The sequence below is a fragment of the Oncorhynchus kisutch genome, unplaced genomic scaffold (assembly GCF_002021735.2).
Source record: "Oncorhynchus kisutch isolate 150728-3 unplaced genomic scaffold, Okis_V2 scaffold1439, whole genome shotgun sequence".
Lineage (NCBI taxonomy): Eukaryota > Metazoa > Chordata > Actinopteri > Salmoniformes > Salmonidae > Oncorhynchus > Oncorhynchus kisutch.
The window spans coordinates 41,029-66,472 of record NW_022263384.1 but is presented as its reverse complement, the minus strand read 5'-3'; the positions used below and the strand labels follow the sequence as shown (position 1 = coordinate 66,472).

At 52.8% G+C, this 25,444-nt stretch overlaps 1 protein-coding gene across 1 annotated transcript in view; it reads right to left on the bottom strand.

Annotated features, from left to right (window-relative positions):
* Positions 1-25,444, bottom strand: part of tsc2 (TSC complex subunit 2) — a 63,057-nt gene that overhangs the window by 25,131 nt on the left and 12,482 nt on the right. Inside the window, 13 exon segments of the mRNA XM_031818502.1 lie at positions 9,020-9,175; positions 11,875-11,972; positions 12,478-12,580; positions 13,053-13,146; positions 13,496-13,685; positions 14,398-14,532; positions 14,897-15,019; positions 15,906-16,104; positions 16,690-16,796; positions 18,222-18,344; positions 19,266-19,385; positions 24,673-24,828; positions 24,929-25,010. Of these exon segments, the coding sequence (XP_031674362.1) occupies positions 9,020-9,175; positions 11,875-11,972; positions 12,478-12,580; positions 13,053-13,146; positions 13,496-13,685; positions 14,398-14,532; positions 14,897-15,019; positions 15,906-16,104; positions 16,690-16,796; positions 18,222-18,344; positions 19,266-19,385; positions 24,673-24,828; positions 24,929-25,010 (1,686 nt within the window).

Here is a 25,444-nt window from a genome sequence, read left to right as displayed (position 1 = left end):
ACGCTCAGAATCACCCACACACACACTCAGAATCACACACCCACACACACACTCAGAATCACACACACGCTCAGAATCACACACCCACACACACACACACGCTCAGAATCACACACACACGCTCAGAATCGCACACACACACGCTCAGAATCACACACCCACACACACACACACACGCTCAGAATCACACACACACACGCTCAGAATCACACACACACACACTTGCATTCTCCCACACACAGCCTGGCTCTCATCTTTCTCTCAGGTGTACACCGCTGATGTACAAACACAGATGAGCCAATCGCTCTCTCCCACACACACAAACAAGCTGGGACTTGGTATAAGTAACTGTAGCGGCAGCCTGGGCGCTTGAAATGATCCGTCATCCGTTCCCTCTGTGGATGTGAAGTGCTATGCTTACTGCTGACAGGGTGTCTCTTCTACAAAGGCCCAGGAACCACAGCTGGTGTCAGAGATAGAGGAAGACCAGGCGCTTTTATGTTGAAGGAGAGAGAGAGAGAACACTAGAACAACACGCTGCTCAGAACTGAGGGCCCGGGGGAACTGATGTACCGTAATATCCCAGTCACCTGATCTACAACTCCCTTCAGCATTCCTCCCTGGAGACCCCCCATCGCATCCCGGTAACCACGGTAACCACCGCCAGGGGAAACGGAACACCTCTAACGGAACACACAGCTACTATTCTGTAGGATAAGTTACACCGGTCTTCAAGGGGAGTGACATCGCCACAGGAACCGAGAGTTCAGACAAACACCGTCCAAACTACAACAGGAAGTAGTTAGGAAGTCATCTTATGGAGTAAACACATACTTTCAGCCTCTATGTCCACACATCTACATGATATACTAGATACTAGATAGTCTCCCTGTCCGTCTGCCTCCCTGTCCGTCTGCCTCCCTCCCTGTCCGTCTGCCTCCCTCCCTGTCCGTCTGTCTGCCTCCCTGTCCGTCTGTCTGCCTCCCTGTCCGTCTGTCTGCCTCCCTGTCCGTCTGTCTGCCTCCCTGTCCGTCTGTCTGCCTCCCTGTCCGTCTGTCTGCCTCCCTGTCCGTCTGTCTGCCTCCCTGTCCGTCTCCCTGTCCGCCTCCCTGTCCGTCTCCCTGTCCGCCTCCCTGTCCGCCTCCCTGTCCGCCTCCCTGTCCCGCCTCCCCCTGTCCGTCCGTCCGCCTCCCTGTCCGTCCGTCCGCCTCCCTGTCCGTTCCGTCCGCCTCCCTGTCCGTCCGTGCCGCCTCCCTGTCCGTCCGTCTCCCTCCCTGTCCGTCCGTCTCCCTCCCTGTCCGTCCGTCCGTCTCCCTGTCCGTCTGTCTGTCTGTCCGTCTCCCTGTCCGCCTCCCTGTCCGCCTCCCTGTCTGTTCCGTCTGCCTCTCTGTCCGTCCGTCTGCCCTCCCTGTCCCGTCCGTCCGTCTCCCTCCTGTCCGTCCGTCTCCCTCCCTGTCCGTCCGTCCGTCCGTCTCCCTCCCTGTCCGTCCGTCCGTCCGTCCGTCTCCCTCCCTGTCCGTCCGTCCGTCCGTCTCCCTCCCTGTCCGTCCGTCCGTCCGTCTGCCTCCCTGTCCGTCCGTCCGTCTCCCTCCTGTCCGTCCGTCCGTCCGTCTCCCTCCCTGTCCGTCCGTCCGTCCGTCTCCCTCCCTGTCCGTCCGTCCGTCCGTCTGCCTCCCTGTCCGTCCGTCCGTCCGTCTGCCTCCCTGTCCGTCCGTCTGCCTCCCTGTCCGTCCGTCTGCCTCCCTGTCCGTCCGTCTGCCTCCCTGTCCGTCCGTCTCCCTCCCTGTCCGTCCGTCTCCCTCCCTGTCCGTCCGTCTCCCTCCCTGTCCGTCCGTCTCCCTCCCTGTCCGTCCGTCTCCCTCCCTGTCCGTCCGTCTCCCTCCCTGTCCGTCCGTCCGTCCGTCTCCCTCCCTGTCCGTCCGTCCGTCCGTCTCCCTCCCTGTCCGTCCGTCCGTCTCCCTCCCTGTCCGTCCGTCCGTCTCCCTCCCTCCCTGTCCGTCCGTCCGTCTCCCTCCCTGTCCGTCCGTCTCCCTCCCTGTCCGTCCGTCCGTCTCCCTGTCCGTCTATCTGTCCGCCTCCCTGTCCGCCTCCCTGTCCGCCTCCCTGTCCGCCTCCCTGTCCGTCCGTCTGCCTCCCTGTCCGTCCGTCTGCCTCCCTGTCCGTCCGTCTGCCTCCCTGTCCGTCCGTCTGCCTCCCTGTCCGTCCGTCTGCCTCCCTGTCCGTCCGTCTGCCTCCCTGTCCGTCCGTCTGCCTCCCTGTCCGTCCGTCTGCCTCCCTGTCCCGTTCCGTCTCCCTCCCTGTCCGTCCGTCTCCCTCCCTGTCCGTCCGTCTATCTGTCCGCCTCCCTGTCCGTCTATCTGTCCGCCTCCCTGTCCGCCTCCCTGTCCGTCCGTCTGCCTCCCTGTCCGTCCGTCTGCCTCCCTGTCCGTCCGTCTGCCTCCCTGTCCGTCCGTCTGCCTCCCTGTCCGTCCGTCTCCCTCCCTGGTCCGTCCGTCCGCCTCCCTCCCTGTCCGTCCGTCCGCCTCCCTCCCTGTCCGTCCGTCGTCCGCCTCCCTCCCTCCCTGTCCGTCCGTCCGTCCGTCCGCCTCCCTCCCTGTCCGTCCGTCCGTCCGTCCGCCTCCCTCCCTGTCCGTCCGTCCGCCTCCCTCCCTGTCCGTCCGTCCGCCTCCCTCCCTGTCCGTCCGTCTGCCTCCCTGTCCGTCCGTCTCCCTCCCTGTCCGTCCGTCTCCCTCCCTGTCCGTCCGTCTCCCTCCCTGTCCGTCCGTCTCCCTCCCTGTCCGTCCGTCTCCCTCCCTGTCCGTCCGTCTCCCTCCCTGTCCGTCCGTCTCCTCCCTGTCCGTCCGTCTCCCTCCCTGTCCGTCCGTTCTCCCTCCCTGTCCGTCCGTCTCCCTCCCTGTCCGTCCGTCTCCCTCCCTGTCCGTCCGTCTCCCTCCCTGTCCGTCCGTCTGCCTCCCTGTCCGTCCGTCTCCCTCCCTGTCCGTCCGTCTCCCTCCCTGTCCGTCCGTCCCCCTCCCTGTCTGTCAGTCTGCCTCCCTCCCTCCCTGTCTCCCTCCCTCCCTGTCTGTCTCCCTCCCTGTCTCCCTGTCTGTCTCCTCCCTGTCTGTCTGTCTGCCTCCCTGTCTGTCTGTCTGCCTCCCTGTCTGTCTGTCTGTCTGTCTCCCTCCCTCCCTGTCTGTCTGTCTGTCTGTCTGTCTCCCTCCCTCCCTCCCTGTCTGTCTGTCTCCCTCCCTCCCTCCCTTCCTGTCTGTCTGTCTCCCTCCCTGTCTCCCTCCCTGTCCGTCCGTCCGCCTCCCTCCCTGTCCGTCCGTCCGTCCGCCTCCCTCCCTGTCCGTCCGTCCGTCCGCCTCCCTCCCTGTCCGGTCCGTCCGTCCGCCTCCCTCCCTGTCCGTCCGTCCGTCCGCCTCCCTCCCTGTCCGTCCGTCCGTCCGCCTCCCTCCCTGTCTCGCTGCCCCCGTCTGCCTCCCTGTCCGTCGTCTCCCTCCCTGTCCGTCCGTCTCCCTCCCTGTCCGTCCGTCTCCCTCCCTGTCCGTGCCGTCTCCCTCCTGTCCGTCCGTCTCCCTCCCTGCCGTCGTCTCCCTCCCTGTCCGTCCGTCTCCCTCCCTGTCCGTCCGTCTCCCTCCCTGGTCCGTCCGTGTCTCCCTCCCTTGTCCGTCCGTCTCCCTCCCTGCCGTCCGTCTGCCTCCCTGTCCGTCCGTCTCCCTCCCTGTCCGTCCGTCCCCCTCCCTGTCTGTCAGTCTGCCTCCCTCCCTCCCCTGTCTCCCTCCCTCCCTGTCTGTCTCCCTCCCTGTCTGTCTCCCTCCCTGTCTCCCTGTCTGTCTCCCTCCCTGTCTGTCTGTCTGCCTCCCTGTCTGTCTGTCTGCCTCCCTGTCTGTCTGTCTGTCTCCCTCCCTCCCTGTCTGTCTGTCTGTCTCCCTCCCTCCCTGTCTGTCTGTCTGTCTGTCTCCCCTCCCTCCCTCCCTGTCTGTCTGTCTGTCTCCCTCCCTGTCTCCCTCCCTGTCTGTCTGTCTGTCTGTCTCCCTCCCTCCCTCCCTCCCTCCCTCCCTGTCTGTCTGTCTCCCTCCCTCCCTCCCCTCCCTCCCTGTCTGTCTGTCTCCCTCCCTGTCTGTCTGTCTCCCTCCTTGTCTGTCTCCCTCCCTCCCTCCCTGTCTGTCTCCCTCCCTCCCTCCCTCCCTGTCTGTCTGTCTGTCTGTGTCTGTCTCCCTCCCTCCCTGTCTGTCTCCCTCCCTCCCTGTCTGTCTGTCTGTCTCCCTCCCTGTCTTTCTGTCTCCCTGTCTCGCTCCCTCCCTGTCTGTCTGTCTCCTTCCCTCCCTGTCTGTCTGTCTGTGTCTCCCTGTCTGTCTGTCCCCCTCCCTGTCTGTCTGTCCCCCTCCCCCCCTGTATGTCTGTCTGTCTCCCCCCTGTCTGTCTGTCTGTGTCTCCCTGTCTGTCTGTCTGTCCCCCTCCCCCCCTGTCTGTCTCCCTCCCCGTCTGTCTGTCTGTCTCCCCCCCTGTCTGTCTGTCTCCCCCCTGTCTGTTTAAATCACCAAGACTTTAAACACATCATCCTTCAAGCCCACACACTGAGACAGTAGCATCCTTCAAGCCCTGAGACACTGAGACAGTAGCATCCTTCAGGCCCTGAGACACTGAGACAGTAGCATCCTTCAAGCCCTGAGACACTGAGACAGTAGCATCCTTCAAGCCCTGAGACACACTGAGACAGTAGCATCCTTCAAGCCCTGAGACACTGAGACAGTAGCATCCTTCAAGCCCTGAGACACTAGCATCCTTCAAGCCCTGAGACACTGAGACAGTAGCATCCTTCAAGCCCTGAGACACTGAGACAGTAGCATCCTTCAAGCCCTGACACACTGAGACAGTAGCATCCTTCAAGCCCTGAGACACTGAGACAGTAGCATCCTTCAAGCCCTGAGACAGTAGCATCCTTCAAGCCCTGAGACACTGAGACAGTAGCATCCTTCAAGCCCTGAGACACTGAGACAGTAGCATCCTTCAAGCCCTGAGACACTGAGACAGTAGCAGGGATACAAAGGGGGGGATGATAGATTAATGGAGAGATGACATAACCTGAGCCCTTTAGAGGAAGGAACAAGTGTGAGACGAGAGAAGAGGAACATTCCCTCTTCTTCCTCTAAGTGGCGCATGCCTCTAGAAGTTATTTTCCCTCTACCTGCGTCAGTTCTGTCCGTCTTGTGTAACAGAATATAACAAACGTCTTGTCTGTGTGCCAAATGGCATCCTATTCCCTATATAGAGCACTACTTTAGACCAGGGCCCATAGGACACCTCTGGACAAAAGCATATAGACACTGCAGCTCGCTCTCCCAAGAGGTTATGGCTGATGCTATCGCTAACACCAATCGCTAACACCAATCGCTAACACTATCGCTAATGCTAATGCTATTGCTAACTCAGACCAAGTCCCAGCTTGTGACCAGCACAACCCAGCAGCACAGTTTACCTAGCAAACAGAGTGTTCAACCCTTAATTGACCCTTGACCCGGTGGCACTGACCCAGCTGCTCTGGTGGACACCCATTCAGACCGCCATGACCCCAAAAGGACCAAAGAATATCTTTCCCTTACGTCACCAGATCGGTACCGTCCTTAAGGTACTCGTTTGGGAGCACATCACGACGGAGGACTTCTCACCTTCACCTGGTCATATTGAACGTTTAAGTACATGGTTTAGAGTTCAGATCAAGTCTGGAGACCTGGTCCCTAAATAGGCCTCCACTTTCGACCAGGGATGAGAAGTGGGGTTCCATCTGGGACGGTGACCGTGGTGATTTCCAGGCCCCTTAAACCCTTGAAGCACAACGACATACAGTCTGAGGGGACGGTGACCGTGGTGATTTCCAGGACCCTAAAACCCTTGAAGCACAATGACATACAGTCTGGGACGGTGACCGTGGTGATTTCCAGGACCCTAAAACCCTTGAAGCACAACGACATACAGTCTGAGGGGACGGTGTCCTCCAGTCACTAGGGTTCTGTCTCTTATCTGTTATTACTGGGCTGTGCCTCAATCCATAAGGACGCTGCCTCTTGAGGCAGGGAGAGGGAGACAGCGAGCCATTCGGAATGAGACAGGGCCATAGTGTTATTCCATCATCAGTTTATCCAGCCAGCCATCACAACGACAGCTCTTTCTCAACATAGTTCTGCATTGCAGCAGTGGCTGTGTCCGATAGTGTTTCTCCACATCTCTCTCTCTCTCTCTCTCTCTCTCTCTCTCTAACAAATAAAGGAGAAAAGTTATGTTGTATTGAAGTTCAACTAAACAGGTGTTCCACTGAAGGACAGACAACCTGATGATACCTGGAGACAAAGGCCTTTATGAGCTAATAGAACGCTGCTCTGAATGTTATCAACAACAGCTGGAGACAAAGGCCTTTTTGAGCTAATAGAACGCTGCTCTGAATGTTCTCAACAGCAGCTGGAGACAAAGGCCTTTATGAGCTAATAGAACGCTGCTCTGAATGTTCTCAACAACAGCAGCTGGAGACAAAGGCCTTTATGAGCTAATAGAACGCTGCTCTGAATGTTCTCAACAACAGCTCTCTGCCTGTTGCTTTGGAGTTAAGAGGTAGGGACTGAAGGACATGGAGAAGGGGATTCAATTAAAGATGACTTGAATGGCAGTTAAGAGTTGACTCCCTGTTGCTAGCAGGTGTGTGTGTGTGTGTGTGTGTAAGAAAGCAGACCACCAGTGGTAGGTAGGCAGAACAGCTGTAGCTAGTAGGTGTGTGTGTGTGTGTGTGTGTGTGTGTGTGTGTGTGTGTGTGTGTGTGTGTGTGAAAGCAGACCACCAGTGGTAGGTAGGCAGAACACCTGTAGCCAGTAGGTGTCTGCTGAGGCACCAAGTCGGTTGTCGCGTTCCAAATGGCACCCTATTCCCTATGCAGTGCACTACTTTAGACCAGGGCCCATAGGCAACCCCATAGGGCTCTGGTCAAAGGTGGTGCACTATGAAGGGAACAGCGTGCAGTGTGAGACGTTGCCATAGTCACACACTGAGGCTTGCCATAGTCACACTCTGAGGCGTTGCCATAGTCACACACTGAGGCGTTGCCATAGTCACACACTGAGGCGTTGCCATAGTCACACACTGAGGCGAGTCTGTTAGACCTTCTGTTCGAGGAATCCCAAATACTGTACTTTCTTATAGGCACAGATCTAGGATCAGCTCAACTGGCCCCAATCCTATCCCTAACCATTAGAGGGGAAACACAAAACTGGTCTTGGATCAGTGTGTAAAGGGGAAGCTCCTCAGGCTGTCTAGTGATCGTCTCCTGCACCCTGCTGGTCAGGAGGGGGACTGACAGTTATACAGATTGTAACAGGGCCTGGTAAACTAAACACTTCTTCCTCTGTCTCCTGGTACTTCAGTAGCCTGGTCCCAGATCAGTTCTTCCCTCTCCTTGGGACAATTTGGATTAGAACTAGTACTTCAGTAGCCTGGTCCCAGATCAGTTTGTGCTCTTGCCAACTCCATAGGAGGTCATTGTCAAGACAAATAGTTTGGCATGACGATGAGTCACCGTGATAACAAACAGACTGGCTAGTATTTGAGAGCTGACTAGTTGAGTGTCAGCTGAACTAATTCCCCATCTGACAGACTGCTCAATAACAACCTATGGACTCCTATGGGTTTGAGATACACAGATGGAGGGAGAAATGATGAAACATGATCTAACCACCAACTGCAATGTCTGATTCACTTTTCACTCAGCCAGTCGCTCTCACAGTCAGCCAGTCGCTCTCACAGTCAGCCAGTCGCTCTCACAGTCAGCCAGTCGCTCTCACAGTCAGCCAGTCGCTCTCACAGTCAGCCAGTCGCTCTCACAGTCACTCTCACAGTCAGCCAGCCGCTCTCACAGTCAGCCAGCCGCTCTCACAGTCAGCCAGCCGCTCTCACAGTCAGCCAGCCGCTCTCACAGTCAGCCAGCCGCTCTCACAGTCAGCCAGCCGCTCTCACAGTCAGCCAGCCGCTCTCACAGTCAGCCAGCCGCTCTCACAGTCAGCCAGCCGCTCTCACAGTCAGCCAGCCGCTCTCACAGTCAGCCGCTCTCACAGTCAGTCGCTCTCACAGGTAAGTATGTGTAGTGATTGGTGCATGGCAGGAGTCATTGAGTCAGTTGGAGACAGACACCACAAAACCCCCAACTCAGTCAGTCACTCTGTCATAGATGAGGGGTAGCATAATTCTGGTAACTTTCCCCAAAATTCCCAGACATCCCAATCCCAATCTGGAAGGAATGATCGGGAAATCCAGGAATTTTCCAACCGGGATTTCTTGAAAACCTGGGAATTGTGGGAAAGTTACCTAATTTTGTAACTCAGATAATCAACGAATCCCAACATCCCACAAACAGACAGATGGTTGTAAATCAGCGGAAGTAGCTGAACACTGAGCATCTGTGGGTCAAACAAACGCAATGCAACAGAAAACTACACAGGCAGCATGCAAAGCATGTGTGTAAGACTGGCTTCTCATTGGCCCAGAAGGCAACAGTCCCTTCCCACAGGGAAGAGGAAAAGCCAATCATTGGTAGCAGTGGCTGTCAGTCTTGTCGTCTCAGTACACTGCTTGGAGTAGGTCCATGTTTTTCTCCAGCCATTCAGTCAGTCAGTCTAAATTAAATCCAGTCAGCACAGCAAAACCCAGCAAACACCACAACCGAAAACAAAAATAACTATTCATACCAAACCAAAGCATCAGAGAAGTTAAAGAAGCCAAAACGGGGTTAACAGGAAAACATTGACAGAAATCTAGATGTTTTCCAAAGCACAAACTGCATGCAACAAAATCACTCAAATGTCGAAAAAAAAAAGAAAAAAAGATGCCGATTGCAGAACCACTCAACACATCCTCCTCCAGCATGCCACCGCCACCCAACCCAGGTTTCCCTGGCAACCGCCCACCGGTCCTTATGACGACGCCCCCCCCCCCCCAACGGAAGCAAGAAAAGTTATTTTCTGGGTTTTATTTCCTGGTTACCCAGAGTGCTCTCTACCTGCGCACCGCGTGCTCGGAGACGCTGATGCTTCGGGAGCGGAAGGCCGACAGATCTCTCAGCTCTTTAACGGGAGAGCCGGTACTCGCCGCTACGCCCGCTGCCATTGACGCCTGCTGCTGCTGGTGGGCCTTCGCCATTTTGGCTGCCCGTAGGCTGGGACCATGGCAACGTGGCAGGAGTGGAGGGTGGCAGGTGTGGGGGGTAGGGGGCAGGTTGGTGTGTGTGAGATAGGGGGTGGGTGGGATTGTGTGTTGGAAAGAGGGACAGAGTAGGAGTGGGCGAGGGAGGTGAGGGGGGAGAGAGAGATAACGGCCAACAGGAAACGGAAATCAGGATATGTCGCCCGTCACGTCAGAAACGGCCCCGAACGACCACCAGGTGACCGACGGAGACACGGGCAAAGGGGTGGGGCATGAAGGTCAAAGGGTCAGAGGGCGAAGGTCAGGGGGATGAGCAAAAGAGAGTGTGCCAATAGCAATGGAGGGATCCAGGGTGTCACCGACCCCACCCACAACGCAGCACCCAGTCAGAGGAGGGGATGGGGGGGGTCAAATCAACCGAAGAGTAAACAAAAACAAACAAACAAAAACAAGTTGAGAAAAATTTACAGCAGTAAAACACTATGAACAAATAGGAACAGAAATATCAGAAAGGAAGGAACAACATAGAGCAACAGGGAGAAAAACAGCATCAGCTTTTCCACAACAAACACAAACTACTCCTGAAAGAAAATGAGGCGTCATCACATTGAGCAGCAAGAGGAGAAGCCGACGTTGCCATGACTCCGGAAGCATCCCAAAATGGCAACCTATTCCCTCTACAGTGCACCACCCTATGGGTCTAAAGTAGTGCACTGTAATTGTAAAGGGAATAGGTTGCCATTTGGGACACAGAGATCTGTTATAGGAGGATGGACTCCGAGCAGGAGGGGTTCAAATCAACACAACTGAAACAACCAACTGAAGAGATCGGCGCGGCCTGAGGAGGGTTAATATAAACCAATGAACACAACAAGGGGGAAGGAAGAGGTTAAAGGTTAAAAACAAAAATCAACAACAAATGACAGAACCAACTGAGAGGAATGTGTTGGATGAAGCAGGTGTCGGGAGGAGAGCACGGCTGATCTAAAACCACAAGAACCAATAAATCACGAACACGTGATCTACTGTCTAACTACAAACAGAGGTCTCATATACTACGACACATTGTCCATCTAAGTCTAAGACGTAGTTGGATTCTGTAACCACTAGAGAGGACAAGTTACAGGAGAAACCACGTTTAATGTGAGAATACTCTAATGAGGCCCTCACTGCTTGTTTCATTTCAAACCTTCATTACTATAGAAAAGTTGAAAAGAGCCCCTGGTACAACGATCAGGTTAATATTATACAGCTGTCTGAGATGCGTTTTTACACCTGACATGCATCTCTCCAACTCCTACAGAGGTACAGTAGATAGAGTAAGTATACATAGGAGCAGGACAGGGTTAGGGGGTCTGGGACGGTGGGGGGGGGGGGGGGGGTCAGGACAGGGTTAGGGGGTCTGGGACGGTGGGGGGGGGGGGTCAGGACAAGGGTTAGGGGGTCTGGTACGGTGGGAGGGGGTCTGGGACGGTGGGAGGGATCAGGACAGGGTTAGGGGGTCTGGGACAGAGGGGGTCAGGACAGGGTTAGGGGTCTGGGACGGTGGGAGGGGGTCAGGACAGTGTTAGAGAGTCTGGGACAGAGGGGGTCAGTACAGGGTTAGGGGGTCTGGGACGGAGGGGGTCAGTACAGGGTTAGGGGGTCTGGTGCGGAGGGGTTCTGTACAGGGTTAGGGAGTCTGGGACAGAGGGGGTCAGTACAGGGTTAGGGGGTCTGGGAGGGAGGGGGGGTCGGTACAGGCTATTAATAGAATGTTGTTATGTGTTACTATTGAGAGTTAACATGGGAGTGTGCTTGTTACTATGGTGCGTTACTATGGTGCGTTACTATGGTAGCATGGGCATCGCCATGGAGGGCACAAAGAAATCAGGAAGTGACACTTTGAGCGCCAACAGAAGAGAGGGAAATCAGGAGGAGAAAGAAGGGGAGCGAATCTACTCTTCTCCCCAAAGTCACCACAGAAAAAGCAAGGGAAGCGATTGGGAGTGGAGGGGGGTGGGCCCCAAGTCCATTGTCAACTTTGGTGGATAAGTCAGCTTGCTCACAGAATTAAAAAAGAGAGATTCTAGACGATGTCAGTCAGGTCAGGACTTGATTATGACAGAATTCCAAGCTGGGTAGTTAGGGATTTTGATTGACACTCCAAAGGAACCATTAGGGTGGCCTGGTTATGGGTAGAGGGTAGGATTTAGGTGGGACGGGGTTCAGGAAGTCACTTGTGTCTGATTTAATTATTATCTTTTATTATAAGATTTTATTTGGGGATTATTTCTCTGAGCATCTCTTTAATAGATTGCAGTCAAACAGCTGCCCTGATGAGAAAAACCCTTTGATTGATAGATAGAGATAGAGATAGAGAGAGAGAGATAGAGATAGAGATAGAGATAGAGATAGAGAGAGAGTACAATGACACGACAGAGAGACAGAGTGAGAAAGAGAAAAGACCCATCTCCTCTCTCTCCACCTCGTTGTCTATCTTGTGGTAATAATGTGCGTGAGTTGACAACAACAACCAACAACAACAAACCACCAAACAGAAATTATCACCATAGCAACCTGTGGGAAACCAAAACAACCATCACACCACAACGACAGTCATGCAGAGTCCTGTGTTACCTTGACAACACCAACCTCCTGTACGGCCATGTGGTCACAAGATCTTCAATGAGAAGTCATGTGACCCGGCCGTGTGTGTGTGTGTGTGTGTACCTCTTGGGCCTCTCATTGAGGCTGGTGCTGCGAGCACGGAAGCTGCTCTGAGTGTCCTGGGTGTCATCGAACGGCATCAGAGCATTAGAGCGCAGACCCTGGAGAGAGAGAGAGGAGAGAGGAGAGGTCAGAGAGAGAGAGGAGAGGGCAGAGAGAGAGGAGAGAGGGAGGAGAGAGAGAGGAGAGAGAAAGAGGAGAGAGTGGGGAGAGAGAGAGAGAGAGAGAGAGAGAGAGAGAGAGAGAGAGAGAGAGAGAGAGAGAAAGAGGAGAGAGAGAGGGGGGAAGAGAGAAGGGAGAGAGAGAGAAAGAGGAGAGAGTGGGGAGAGAGAGAGAGAGAGAGAGAGAAAGAGGAGAGAGTGGGGAGAGAGAGAGAGAGAGAGAGAGAAAGAGGAGAGAGAGGGGAGAGAGAGAGAGAGAAAGAGGAGAGAGTGGGGAGAGAGAGAGAGAGAGAGAGAGAGAGAGAAAGAGGAGAGAGTGGGGAGAGAGAGAGAGAGGGGGGAAGAGAGAAGGGAGAGTGAGAGGAAGAGGAGGGAGTGGTTACAAGGGAAATGTCTCAGAAAACAGGTAGATTATGACACACGTGTAAACACAGAGACCACCTACCTTGGTGATGTACTGCACAAAGTCCTTTCTGAAGGTGAGTCGGCAGCGGATAAACCACATGGAGATGACATGGTGAGCCAACGACACAATGTACTGGTTAAACCTGGAGAGACACAATGTACTGGTTAAACCTGGAGAGAGACAATGTACTGGTTAAACCTAGAGAGACACAATGTACTGGTTAAACCTAGAGAGACACAATGTACTGGTTAAACCTGGAGAGACACACAATGTACTGGTTAAACCTGGAGAGACACAATGTACTGGTTAAACCTGGAGAGACACAATGTACTGGTTAAAACTAGAGAGGCAATGTACTGGTTAAACCTAGAGAGACACAATGTACTGGTTAAACCTGGAGAGAGAGAGAGGGGGGGGGGGTGGGGGGAAGAGAGAGGGGATGGAGAGAGAGGAGAGAGAAACAGAGAAGGAGTTAGAAAAGGATAGAGGTAGAGAGGAGAGAGTGTGTGTGTGTGTGTGTGTGTGTGTGTGTGTGTGTGTGTGTGTGTGTGTGTGTGTGTGTGTGTGTGTGTGTGTGTGCGTACACATTTGTTACACGTGTATCGGGTACTCACTTGGAGGGGTTGGTGTAGGGCAGGGAGATGGCGAACACACTGACATACTGCTCTGCTACAAAGTAAGCATAGAGATGTGGCAGCCGCACCAGAGCTACAACACACACACACACACACACACACACACACACACACACACACACACAGTTAGCATGACATAATCTATCCTTGCCATGTGGCACCATCATCAACAGGTAAGGGATGTAATAGGGTCACTAAACTCTACAACTGAACAAGTAATCTTCCCAGTAAAGTATATAACATGACTGTGTGAGGTATATTAGGTGTGTTTCCCGTATGTAAACATCATCTAACATGAACTAGGAAGTGAAATACAAAGAATCCTTCACACATTAATTGGCTGATCTAACTTCCTGTATAAACAGATCCTGTTCTGATTGGCTTCCATCTATCAGGGCGTGTAAACTAAGGTGTGTTCTCACTGGACAGGAATTCCAGCATGGGCGACGCCATGGCGACGGTTGCCGAGATGTGCGTCAGCTTGACGATGAGGGCGGGGAGGAGTTTAATCATGATGTCAGGCATCTCCACGGTGCACATTGTCAGGGCAACCACACACTGCTTGGCACAGCGGTATATCAGCCCTGCTTCCAGACACTGAACCAACTCCCTCTGAGAGATGAAGATGGCAAGACAGAAGAGAACAACGATGATGTTATTTATGATCAGATATTGAGATGAAACTCTCAAAAGGCACAAGCTGTTTTTACCTGAGGATTATGGTCACTTGCCCAAATGTTTTATTTTCTACTTCGGCCTACAGTCGCAGATGCCATTAATGGAATGGTCTCTCACTCAAACATGGGGTCACTTTTTACCAGCCATAGTATCTAGTGATTTAAATTCAGCAGACCCTTTTTACCAGCCATAGTATCTAGTGATTTAAATTCAGCAGACACTTTTTACCAGCCATAGTATCTAGTGATTTAAATTCAGAAGACACTTTTTACCAGCCATAGTATCTAGTGATTTAAATTCAGCAGACAGTTTTTACCAGCCATAGTATCTAGTGATTTAAATTCAGCAGACAGTTTTTACCAGCCATAGTATCTAGTGATTTAAATTCAGCAGACACTTTTTACCAGCCATAGTATCTAGTGATTTAAATTCAGCAGACACTTTTTACCAGCCATAGTATCTAGTGATTTAAATTCAGCAGACACTTTTTACCAGCCATAGTATCTAGTGATTTAAATTCAGCAGACTTTTTCAAAATGTAACTAAGACTAATGCTTCTAATGAAGCTCTTCGCCTTTATCAAAACAATGTTTTCGGTGCCTATTTCAGAGTGTGTGTGTGTGTGTGTGTGTTTTTGTGTGTGTACCTGTCTGGCCTGTTCTAGGTAGTTGTGGTATGATGTGATAGCAGTGAGAACAGGTACTACAGCCAGCTGGACATCAGTACGACTGAAACCATCTGGAGTCTTCTTCAGACGCTCTGAGATAAGACGGTCTGTCACCTAGACAGAGAGACAGGCAGAGCGAGAGAGAGACAGACAGAGAGAGACAGACAGAGAGAGACAGAGTGTCAGTGAGGGACCAGAGAGATCAAAGTGACAATCTGTGTGTTGTTACATTACCCAGCAAGAAAACCCAAATCATGTCTCTGAAACAGGAGGGGGAACTAACACCACTAACACAACACAGGTGAAAGCCCTTCCCTCTAACGAGAAGGCAACCAACACAGGTGAAACCCCATCCCTCTAACGAGACAGAAACCAACACAGGTGAAACCCCTACTGACTTAAGGAGGTGGCACCAATAAGCCTATCATCCAACCTCAAAAACATCAATGTAAAAACCAAGACCTGTAACAGTGTGTACCATAGAACAGAGTGTAGAACAGAGCTGGTCTATGCTGCAGGGAGAGGACAGCAGCAGGACTTTATACTGCAGGGTCCAGGGCATCTTGTCTAGTACCAGCTTCAACACCTTCCAGTCGGTCTCCTGGAACACAGAGAGAGAGAGAGAGAGAGAGAGAGAGAGAGAGAGAGAGAGAGAGAGAGAGTGGAAACAACAGAGATTTAGGGAGGGAGACAGAGAGAACAACACAGTTAGGGAGAGAGAGAGAGAGAGAGACAGAGAGAGGAAACAACAGAGTTAGGGAGGGAGCCCCAGGACTACCTGACATGATGACTCCTTGCTGTCCCCAGTCCACCTGGCCATGCTGCTGTTCCAGTTTCAACTGACCTGAGCCCTAGGACCATGCCCCAGGACTACCTGACATGATGACTCCTTGCTGTCCCCAGTCCACCTGGCCGTGCTGCTGCTCCAGTTTCAACTGTTCTGCCTTATTATTATTCGACCATGCTGGTCATTTATGAACATTTGAACATCTTGGCCATGTTCTGTTATAATCTCCACCCGGCACAGCCAGAAGAAGACTGGCCACCCCACATAGCCTGGTTCCTCTCTAGGTTTCTTCCTAGGTATTGGCCTTTCTAGGGAGTTTTTCCTAGCCACCGTGCTTCTACACCTGCATTGCTTGCTGTTTGGGGTTTTAGGCTGGGTTTCTGTACAGCACTTTGAGATATCAGCTGATGTACGAAGGGCTATATAAATAAATTTGATTTGATTTGAGACAGAGAGAGAGCGAGAGACAGAGCCGCTGCCCACTCTGTACAGGGGTACCGGTACATAGTCTTGCTATTGTTATGCTGCTCGTTATCTACTTGTTACTTTTATTTCTTCATATACATTTTTTTTCAACTGCATTGTTGGTTAAGGGCTTGTCGGTAAGCATTTCACTGTAGGTAGGTAGGTGTGTGTGTGTGTGTGTGTGTGTGTGTGTGTGTGTGTGTGTGTGTGTGTGTGTGTGTGTGTGTATAGGTACCATCTTCAGGCACTGTAGCAGCACATTAAAGGCAGGTGAGTAGGGCAGGCAGGCTGTACGGATGTTGGAGGAGGGAGTAGTGGTGGTGGAGGAGGAGGAGGGAGTAGTGGTGGTGGTGGAGGAGGAGGGGGCAGGACTGCCAGCAGGGGGAGACACTGAACCTGCAGGCTTCTTCTCACTCCCTCGTTTCTCTGGCTCCCTGGAAACACACACACACACACAGAGACAGAGAGAGACATTACACATTGACAGACAGTGGTAGACATTACACATTGGGAACTAGTGTGCCCCTGATTGGGTGGGAACTAGTGTGCCTGGACTCTATCAATTTTCAACAGTATCGTACCTTACTGTTTGCGACAAAAACTATTGAAAAGAAGGGAAATGAATGGACTCAGATTGTTGGATTCCTCTCGTATTGATTGTTAGAAAGATCCCCTGGTCAGACTCCCAAGTGGCGCAGCACTACAGACCCTGGTTCGATCACAACCGGCCGTGATTGGGAGTCACACAGGGCGGCACACTATTGGCCCAACGTCGTCCGGGTTTGGCCGGTGTAGGCCGTAATTGTAAATATGAATTTGTTCTCGGCTGACTTGTCTAGTTAAATAAAACACTAGTAAGGAGCATCAACAACTGGTTTGGGATTTGCCACTATACATTCAATGGGTACTTTATGGTATCTGTCTAGTCATCTGTCCTTGTAATATTGTCTTGAAGGTGAACTGACTGTCTGCCGGGGAGATCTGAGTTTAGAGTGGACAGAGTGTGAAGGTGAACCCACCCCATGTCACAGTGGCAGTACGGACTGAACCTCAGAACCCCGTCTTTACTGAGGAACCCCAGACGATGGAGGGAGTCCGTTCTCATCATCAGGAGGAAGTCAAACACCTGAAAGAGAGAGAGACATAGACAGAGACATAGAGAGAGACATAGAGAGACAGACAGAGAGACAGACAGAGAGAGACAGACAGACCGAGAGAGAGACAGACAGACAGACACAGACCGAGACAGACAGACAGACAGACCGAGAGAGAGAGACAGACCGACCGAGACAGACAGACAGACCGAGAGAGAGACAGACAGACCGAGACAGACAGACAGAACGACCGAGAGAGAGATAGAGACCGAGAGAGAGTAAGTCTGCTGTGTCACTTTGGACAACATCCTTATCCCTTCCTTTGTTGACGGTTTCTGATTGGCACCAATGAAAAGGACTTTTGAGACTTCTTGATAAACAAAAAAAGGAGCATTTCCAAACCTGCAGGTGACTGGCGTCCTACCTGCCGCAGGTGACTGGCGTCCTACCTGCCGCAGGTGACTGGCGTCCTACCTGCCGCAGGTGACTGGCGTCCTACCTGCCGCAGGTGACTGGCGTCCTACCTGCCGCAGGTGACTGGCGTCCTACCTGCCGCAGGTGACTGGCGTCCTACCTGCCGCAGGTGACTGGCGTCCTACCTGCCGCAGGTGACTGGCGTCCTACCTGCCGCAGGTGACTGGCGTCCTACCTGCCGCAGGTGACTGGCGTCCTACCTGCCGCAGGTGACTGGCGTCCTACCTGCCGCAGGTGACTGGCGTCCTACCTGCCGCAGGTGACTGGCGTCCTACCTGCCGCAGGTGACTGGCGTCCTACCTGCCGCAGGTGACTGGCGTCCTACCTGCCGCAGGTGACTGGCGTCCTACCTGCCGCAGGCCACAGGCGTCCTAGCCTGCCGCAGGTGACTGGCGTCCTACCCTGCCGCAGCGTGACTGGCCGTACCTAACCTGCCGCAGTGCGACTGGCGTCCTACCTGCCGCAGGGGACTGGCGTCCTCACCGTGCCGCAGGCGACTGGCGTCCTACCTGCCGCAGGCCACAGGTGTCCTACCTGCCGCAGGTGACTGGCGCTCCTACCTGCCGCAGGTGACTGGCGTCCTACCTGCCGCAGGCCACAGGTGTCCTACCTGCCGCAGGCCACAGGTGTCCTACCTGCTGCAGGCCACAGGTGTCCTACCTGCTGCAGGCCACAGGTGTCCTACCTGCTGCAGGCCAACAGGTGTCCTACCTGCTGCAGCCACAGGTGTCCTACCTGCTGCAGGCCACAGGTGTCCTACCTGCTGCAGGCCACAGGTGTCCCTACCTGCTGCAGGCCACAGGTGTCCTACCTGCTGCAGGCCACAGGTGTCCTACCTGCTGCAGGCCACAGGTGTCCTACCTGCTGCAGGCCACAGGTGTCCTACCTGCTGCAGGCCACAGGTGTCCTACCTGCTGCAGGCCACAGTGGAGCTGTAACATTTTAAACCTAGTTGACCTCTGTGTGACCCCTGTGTATGCTACCTGTAGTCGTATGCTGCAGGCCACAGCGGAGGTGTACTTGCTCTTGTAGTGCAGCTGCAGGTGTCCGATCAGCAGCTCGTACACTCGACTAGCGTGGCTGGCTGGCAGGCTGTACAGCTTACTCTGAGAGTGGAGAGCAACAGAGCACAGATACACTATCAGTTCCCCATTCCATCAATCACATGAATGTTCAAATGTAACACTGTATTGACCCTGTGTGTGTGTCTCAGTGTATGTGTGTGTGTGTTTCTCAGTGTGTGTGTGTGTGTGTGTGTGTGTCTCAGTGTGTGGTGTGTGTGTGTCTCAGTGTGTGTGTGTGTGTCTCAGTGTGTGTGTGTGTGTGTGTGTGTCTCAGTGTGTGTGTGTGTGTGTGTGTGTGTCTCAGTGTGTGTGTGTGTGTGTGTGTGTGTCTCAGTGTGTGTGTGTGTGTCTCAGTGTGTGTGTGTGTGTGTGTGTGTCTCAGTGTGTGTGTGTGTGTGTGTGTGTCTCAGTGTGTGTGTGTGTGTGTCTGTGTCTCAGTGTGTGTGTGTGTGTCTGTGTGTGTGTGTGTGTGTGTGTGTCTCAGTGTGTGTGTGTGTGTGTCTCAGTGTGTGTGTGTGTGTGTGTGTGTCTCAGTGTGTGTGTGTGTGTGTGTGTGTCTCAGTGTGTGTGTGTGTGTGTGTGTGTGTCTCTGTGTGTGTGTCTCAGTGTGTGTGTGTGTGTGTGTGTGTGTGTGTGTGTGTGTGTGTGTGTGTGTCTCAGTGTGTGTGTGTGTGTGTGTGTCTCAGTGTGTGTGTGTGTGTGTGTCTCTCAGTGTGTGTGTCAGTGTGTGTGTCTCAGTGTGTGTGTGTGTCAGTGTGTGTGTGTGTGTGTCTCAGTGTGTGTGTGTGTGTGTGTCTCAGTGTGTGTGTGTGTGTGTGTGTGTGTCAGTGTGTGTGTGTGTGTGTGTCTCAGTGTGTGTGTGTGTGTCTCAGTGTGTGTGTGTGTCTCAGTGTGTGTGTGTGTCTCAGTGTGTGTGTCTCAGTGTGTGTGTCTCAGTGTGTCTCAGTGTGTGTGTGTGTGTACCTGCAGTATCTCCAGTAGGCCTCGTATAGCCGTCCTGACATCCTCCATGGGGGATTCTGTCGTGAGGTCTCTCTCCGACACCTCCAGGGGCCCTGGGCACACCAGCGAACGACTCGCCACCTGCACAAAGAGAGAGACCCTAATCAAATCACCCCCAGGTGGTGAGGGTAGGAAACAACATCTCCACCCCGCTGACCCTCAACACTCAACACTCAATCATCAAGTTTGTAGACGACACTACAAGTGGTAGGCCTGATTACCAACAATGACGAGACTGCCTACAGGGAGGAGGTGAGGGTCCTCGCAGTGTGGTGTCAGGAAAATATCTCTTACTCAACGACAACAAAACAAAGGAGATGATCGTGGACTTCAGGAAACAGCAGAGGGAGCACGCCCCCCATCCACATCGACGGGACGGCTGTGGAGAAGGTGGAAAGTTTTAAGTTCCTCGGTGTACAAATCAGGGACAAACTGAAATGGTCCACCCACACATACAGCGTGGTGAAGAGGGCGCAACCTCAGGAGGTTGAAGAAATTTGGCTTGTCAACGAAAACACTCAAACTTTTACAGATGCACAATCGAGAGCATCCTGTCGGGCTGTATCACCGCCTGGTACGGGAACTGCTCCGCCCACACCCGTAAGGCTCTCCAGAAGGTAGTGAGGTCTGCTCCGCCCACAACCGTAAGGCTCTCCAGAGGGTAGTGAGGTCTGCTCCGCCCACAACCGTAAGGCTCTCCAGAGGGTAGTGAGGTCTGCTCCGCCCACAACCGTAAGGCTCTCCAGAGGGTAGTGAGGGTAGTGAGGTCTGCACAAAGCATCACCGGGGGCGACAGTGTAGCCTAGTGGTTAGAGCATTGGACTAGTAACCGAAAGGTTGCAAGTTCAAATCCCCGAGCTGACAAGGTACAAAATCTGTCGTTCTGGCCCTTGAACAGGCAGTTAACCCACTGTTCCTAGGCCGTTATTGAAAATAAGAATTTGTTCTTAACTGACTTGCCTAGTAAAATAAAGGTAAATAAAAATTAAACTACCTGCCCTCCAGGACACCTACACCACTCGATGTCAACAGGAAGGCCATAAAGATCATCAAGGACAACAACCACCCGAGCCACTGCCTGTTCACCCCGCTATCATCCAGAAGGCGAGGTCAGTACAGGTGCATCGAAGCTGGGACCGAGAGACTGAAAAACAGCTTCTATCTCAAGGCCATCAGACTGTTAAACAGCCACCACTAACATCGAGTGGCTGCTGCCAACACACTGACTCAAATCTCTAGCCACTTCAATAGTTAAAATTTGGATGTAATAAATGTTTCACTAGCCACTTTAAACAATGCCACTTAATATAATGTTTCCTACATTACTCATCTCATATGTATATACTGTACTCTATACCATCGACTGCATCTTGCCTATGCCGTTCGGTCATCACTCATTCATATATTTATATGTACATATTCTTATTCATTCCTTTACACTTGTGTGTATAAGGCAGTTGTTGTGAAACTGTTAGGTTAGATTGCTTGGTAGATATTACTGCATGGTCGGAACTAGAAGCACAAGCATTTCGCTACACTCTCATTAACATCTGCTAACCATGTATGTGACCATAACATCTGCTAACCATGTGTGCGTGACCAATAACATCTGCTAACCATGTGTGCGTGACCAATAACATCTGCTAACCATGTGTGCGTGACCAATAACATCTGCTAACCATGTGTGCGTGACCAATAACATCTGCTAACCATGTGTGCGTGACCAATAACATCTGCTAACCATGTGTGCGTGACCAATAACATCTGCTAACCATGTGTGCGTGACCATAACATCTGCTAACCATGTGTACGTGACCAATAACATCTGCTAACCATGTGTACGTGACCAATAACATCTGCTAACCATGTGTACGTGACCAATAACATCTGCTAACCATGTGTACGTGACCAATAACATCTGCTAACCATGTGTACGTGACCATAACATCTGCTAACCATGTGTACGTGACCAATAACATCTGCTAACCATGTGTACGTGACCAATAACATCTGCTAACCATGTGTACGTGACCAATAACATCTGCTAACCATGTGTACGTGACCAATAACATCTGCTAACCATGTGTACGTGACCAATAACATCTGCTAACCATGTGTACGTGACCAATAACATCTGCTAACCATGTGTACGTGACCAATAACATCTGCTAACCATGTGTACGTGACAATAACATCTGCTAACCATGTGTACGGACCAATAACATCTGCTAACCATGTGTATGTGACCAATAACATCTGCTAACCATGTGTATGTGACCAATAACATCTGCTAACCATGTGTATGTGACCAATAACATCTGCTAACCATGTGTATGTGACCAATAACATCTGCTAACCATGTGTATGTGACCATTAACATCTGCTAACCATGTGTATGTGACCAATAACATCTGCTAACCATGTGTATGTGACCAATAACATCTGCTAACCATGTATATGTGACCAATAACATCTGCTAAACATGTGTACGTGACCAATAACATTGGATTTGAACGTATTTATGACGCCCTTCTCCATTCTACAGAAACCTAAAGCCCCAAACAACAAGCAATGCAGTTGAAGAAGCAGGGATCCGAGCAGAGAGAGAACAACCTCTTCACAAACAAACACCGTAAACACCTTTAAAAGGGACAATCTGTAGTTGCTACATCCTTCCGAGGACTCATATGATTGATACGAACCCGTTGAATCTTGAAGAATATAACTTCCACATGCTCGCTCTGATATTCTGAGTTATTTGTCTTTATGGATGGTTGATCCTTGCATCCTCAGCTCTGTCTATGAATCTGAGAGAGGTTACATTTCTCCTGCTCCGTCCCTCAGCCTCCAACGGTTACATTTCTCCTCCCCATCCCTCAGCCTCCAACGGTTACATTTCTCCTCCCCGTCCCTCAGCCTCCAACGGTTACATTTCTCCTGCTCCGTCCCTCAGCCTCCAACGGTTACATTTCTCCTCCCCATCCCTCAGCCTCCAACGGTTACATTTCTCCTGTTCCGTCCCTCAGCCTCCAACGGTTACATTTCTCCTGCTCCGTCCCTCAGCCTCCAACGGTTACATTTCTCCTGTTCTATCCCTCAGCCTCCAACGGTTACATTTCTCCTGTTCCGTCCCTCAGCCTCCAACGGTTACATTTCTCCTGTTCTATCCCTCAGCCTCCAACGGTTACATTTCTCCTGCTCCGTCCCTCAGCCTCCAACGGTTACATTTCTCCTGCTCCGTCCCTCAGCCTCCAACTTAAACAAAGACAGGGTAACCACTTTGCTGTCGTTTCATCTGCTGATTGGTCCTTTAACTTTACACACACAATCTTACACTCCTCTCCTACCCTGCAGGAGGCTGGTGAAGTGGTGTGTGTGTCTCCTACCCTCCAGGAGGCTGGTGAAGTGGTGTGTGTGTCTCCTACCCTCCAGGAGGCTGGTGAAGTGGTGTGTGTGTCTCCTACCCTCCAGGAGGCTGGTGAAGTGGTGTGTGTGTCTCCTACCCTGCAGGAGGCTGGTGAAGTGGTGTGTGTTCTCCTACCCTGCAGGAGGCTGGTGAAGTGGTGTGTGTGTCTCCTACCCTGCAGGAGGCTGGTGAAGTGGTGTGTGTGTCTCCTACCCTGCAGGAGGCTGGTGAAGTGGTGTGTGTGTCTCCTACCCTCCAGGAGGCTGGTGAAGTGGTGTGTGTGTCTCCTACCCTCCAGGAGGCTGGTGAAGTGGTGTGTGTGTCTCCTACCCCTGCAGGAGGCTGGTGAAGTGGTGTGTGTGTCTCCTACCCTGCAGGAGGCTGGTGAAGTGGGTGTGTGTCTCCTACCCTGCAGGAGGCTGGTGAAGTGGTGTGTGTGTCTCCTACCCTGCAGGAGGCTGGTGAAGTGGTTGTGTGTGTGTCTCCTACCCTCCAGGAGGCTGGTGAAGTGGTGTGTGTGTGTCTCCTACCCTCCAGGAGGCTGATGAAGTGGTGTGTGTGTCTCCTACCCTGCAGGAGGCTGGTGAAGTGGTGTGTGTGTGTCCTACCCTGCAGGAGGCTGGTGAAGTGGTGTGTGTGTCTCTCCTACCCTGCAGGAGGCTGGTGAAGTGGTGTGTGTGTGTGTGTCTCTCCTACCCTGCAGGAGGCTGGTGAAGTGGTGTGTGTCTCTCCTACCCTGCAGGAGGCTGGTGAAGTGGTGTATGTGTGTCTCTCCTACCCTGGCAGGAGGCTGGTGAAATGGTGTGTATGTGTGTCTCTCCTACCCTGCAGGAGGCTGGTGAAATGGTGTGTGTGTGTGTCTCTCCTACCCTGCAGGAGGCTGGTGAAGTTGTGTGTGTGTTGTGTCTCTCCTACCCTGCAGGAGGCTGGTGAAGTGGTGTGTGTGTCTCTCCTACCCTGCAGGAGGCTGGTGAAGTGGTGTGTGTGTCTCTCCTACCCTGCAGGAGGCTGGTGAAGTGGTGTGTGTGTGTGTGTGTCTCTCCTACCCTGCAGGAGGCTGGTGAAGTGGTGTGTGTGTGTGTCTCTCCTACCCTGCAGGAGGCTGGTGAAGTGGTGTGTGTCTCTCCTACCCTGCAGGAGGCTGGTGAAGTGGTGTGTATGTGTGTCTCTCCTACCCTGCAGGAGGCTGGTGAAATGGTGTGTGTGTGTGTCTCACCTACCCTGCAGGAGGCTGGTGAAGTGGTGTGTGTGTGTGTCTCTCCTACCCTGCAGGAGGCTGGTGAAGTGGTGTGTGTGTCTCTCCTACCCTGCAGGAGGCTGGTGAAGTGGTATGTGTCTCTCCTACCCTGCAGGAGGCTGGTGAAGTGGTGTGTGTGTGTGTCTCTCCTACCCTGCAGGAGGCTGGTGAAGTGGTGTGTGTGTGTGTCTCTCCTACCCTGCAGGAGGCTGGTGAAGTGGTGTGTGTGTGTGTCTCTCCTACCCTGCAGGAGGCTGGTGAAGTGGTGTGTGTGTCTCTCCTACCCTGCAGGAGGCTGGTGAAGTGGTGTGCGTGTGTCTCTCCTACCCTGCAGGAGGCTGGTGAAGTGGTGTGTGTGTCTCCTACCCTCCAGGAGGCTGATGAAGTGGTGTGTGTGTGTCTCCTACCCTCCAGGAGGCTGATGAAGTGGTGTGTGTGTCTCTCCTACCCTCCAGGAGGCTGATGAAGTGGTGTGTGTGTGTCTCCTACCCTCCAGGAGGCTGATGAAGTGGTGTGTGTCTCCTACCCTCCAGGAGGCTGATGAAGTGTGTGTGTGTCTCCTAATCTCCAGGAGGCTTGTGAAGTGGTGTGTGTGTGTCTCCTACCCTCCAGGAGGCTTGTGAAGTGGTGTGTGTGTGTATCCTACCCTCCAGGAGGCTTGGTGAAGTGGTGTGTGTGTCTCCTACCCTCCAGGAGGCTGGTGAAGTGGTGTGTGTGTCTCCTACCCTCTGAATGATGTCCAGGAGGCTGGTGAAGTGGTGTGTACTACAGCTCTCAGCCAGGTCCACCAGTAGCTGGGTAGCCTGTCTCCTCACAGCCAGGTCTCTGTCCTCTGCTATCCCACTGAGCTGAGGAACCACCACCACCTCGATCAGCTCCTCCTGGGAAGGAGAAGACAGAATGAACACACAGGGAGAGATGGAGAGAACGGGAGAGGGAGTGAAGGAGAATAGTTTTGATGGTGAGTGAGTGGGTGTGTACCTCGTAGAGCTGGCGGTTGGTGCTGAGGACAAAGGAGAGGATGTGAAGCACTTTGATCCTGATCACACCTCGACTCTCATTCCTAGGGGGGAAAGAAAGAGAGAGAGAGAGACCCAGAGAGAGAGAGAGAGAGAGACCCAGAGAGAGAGAGAGAGAGAGAGAGAGAGAGAGAGAGAGAGAGAGAGAGAGAGACCCAGAGAGAGAGAGAGAAGAGAGACCCAGAGAGAGACCCAGAGAGAGAGAGACCCAGAGAGAGAGAGAGAGAGAGAGACCCAGAGAGAGAGAGGAGAGAGAGAGAGAGAGACCAGAGAGAGAGAGAGAGAGAGACCCAGAGAGAGGAGAGAGAGAGAGACCCGAGAGAGAGAGAGAGAGACCCAGAGAGAGAGAGAGAGAGACCCAGAGAGAGAGAGAGAGAGACCAGAGAAGAGAGAGAGAGAGAGAGAGAGAGAGACCCAGAAGAGAGAGAGAGAGAGAGAGAGAGAGAGAGAGAACCCAGAGAGAGAGAGAGAGAGAGAG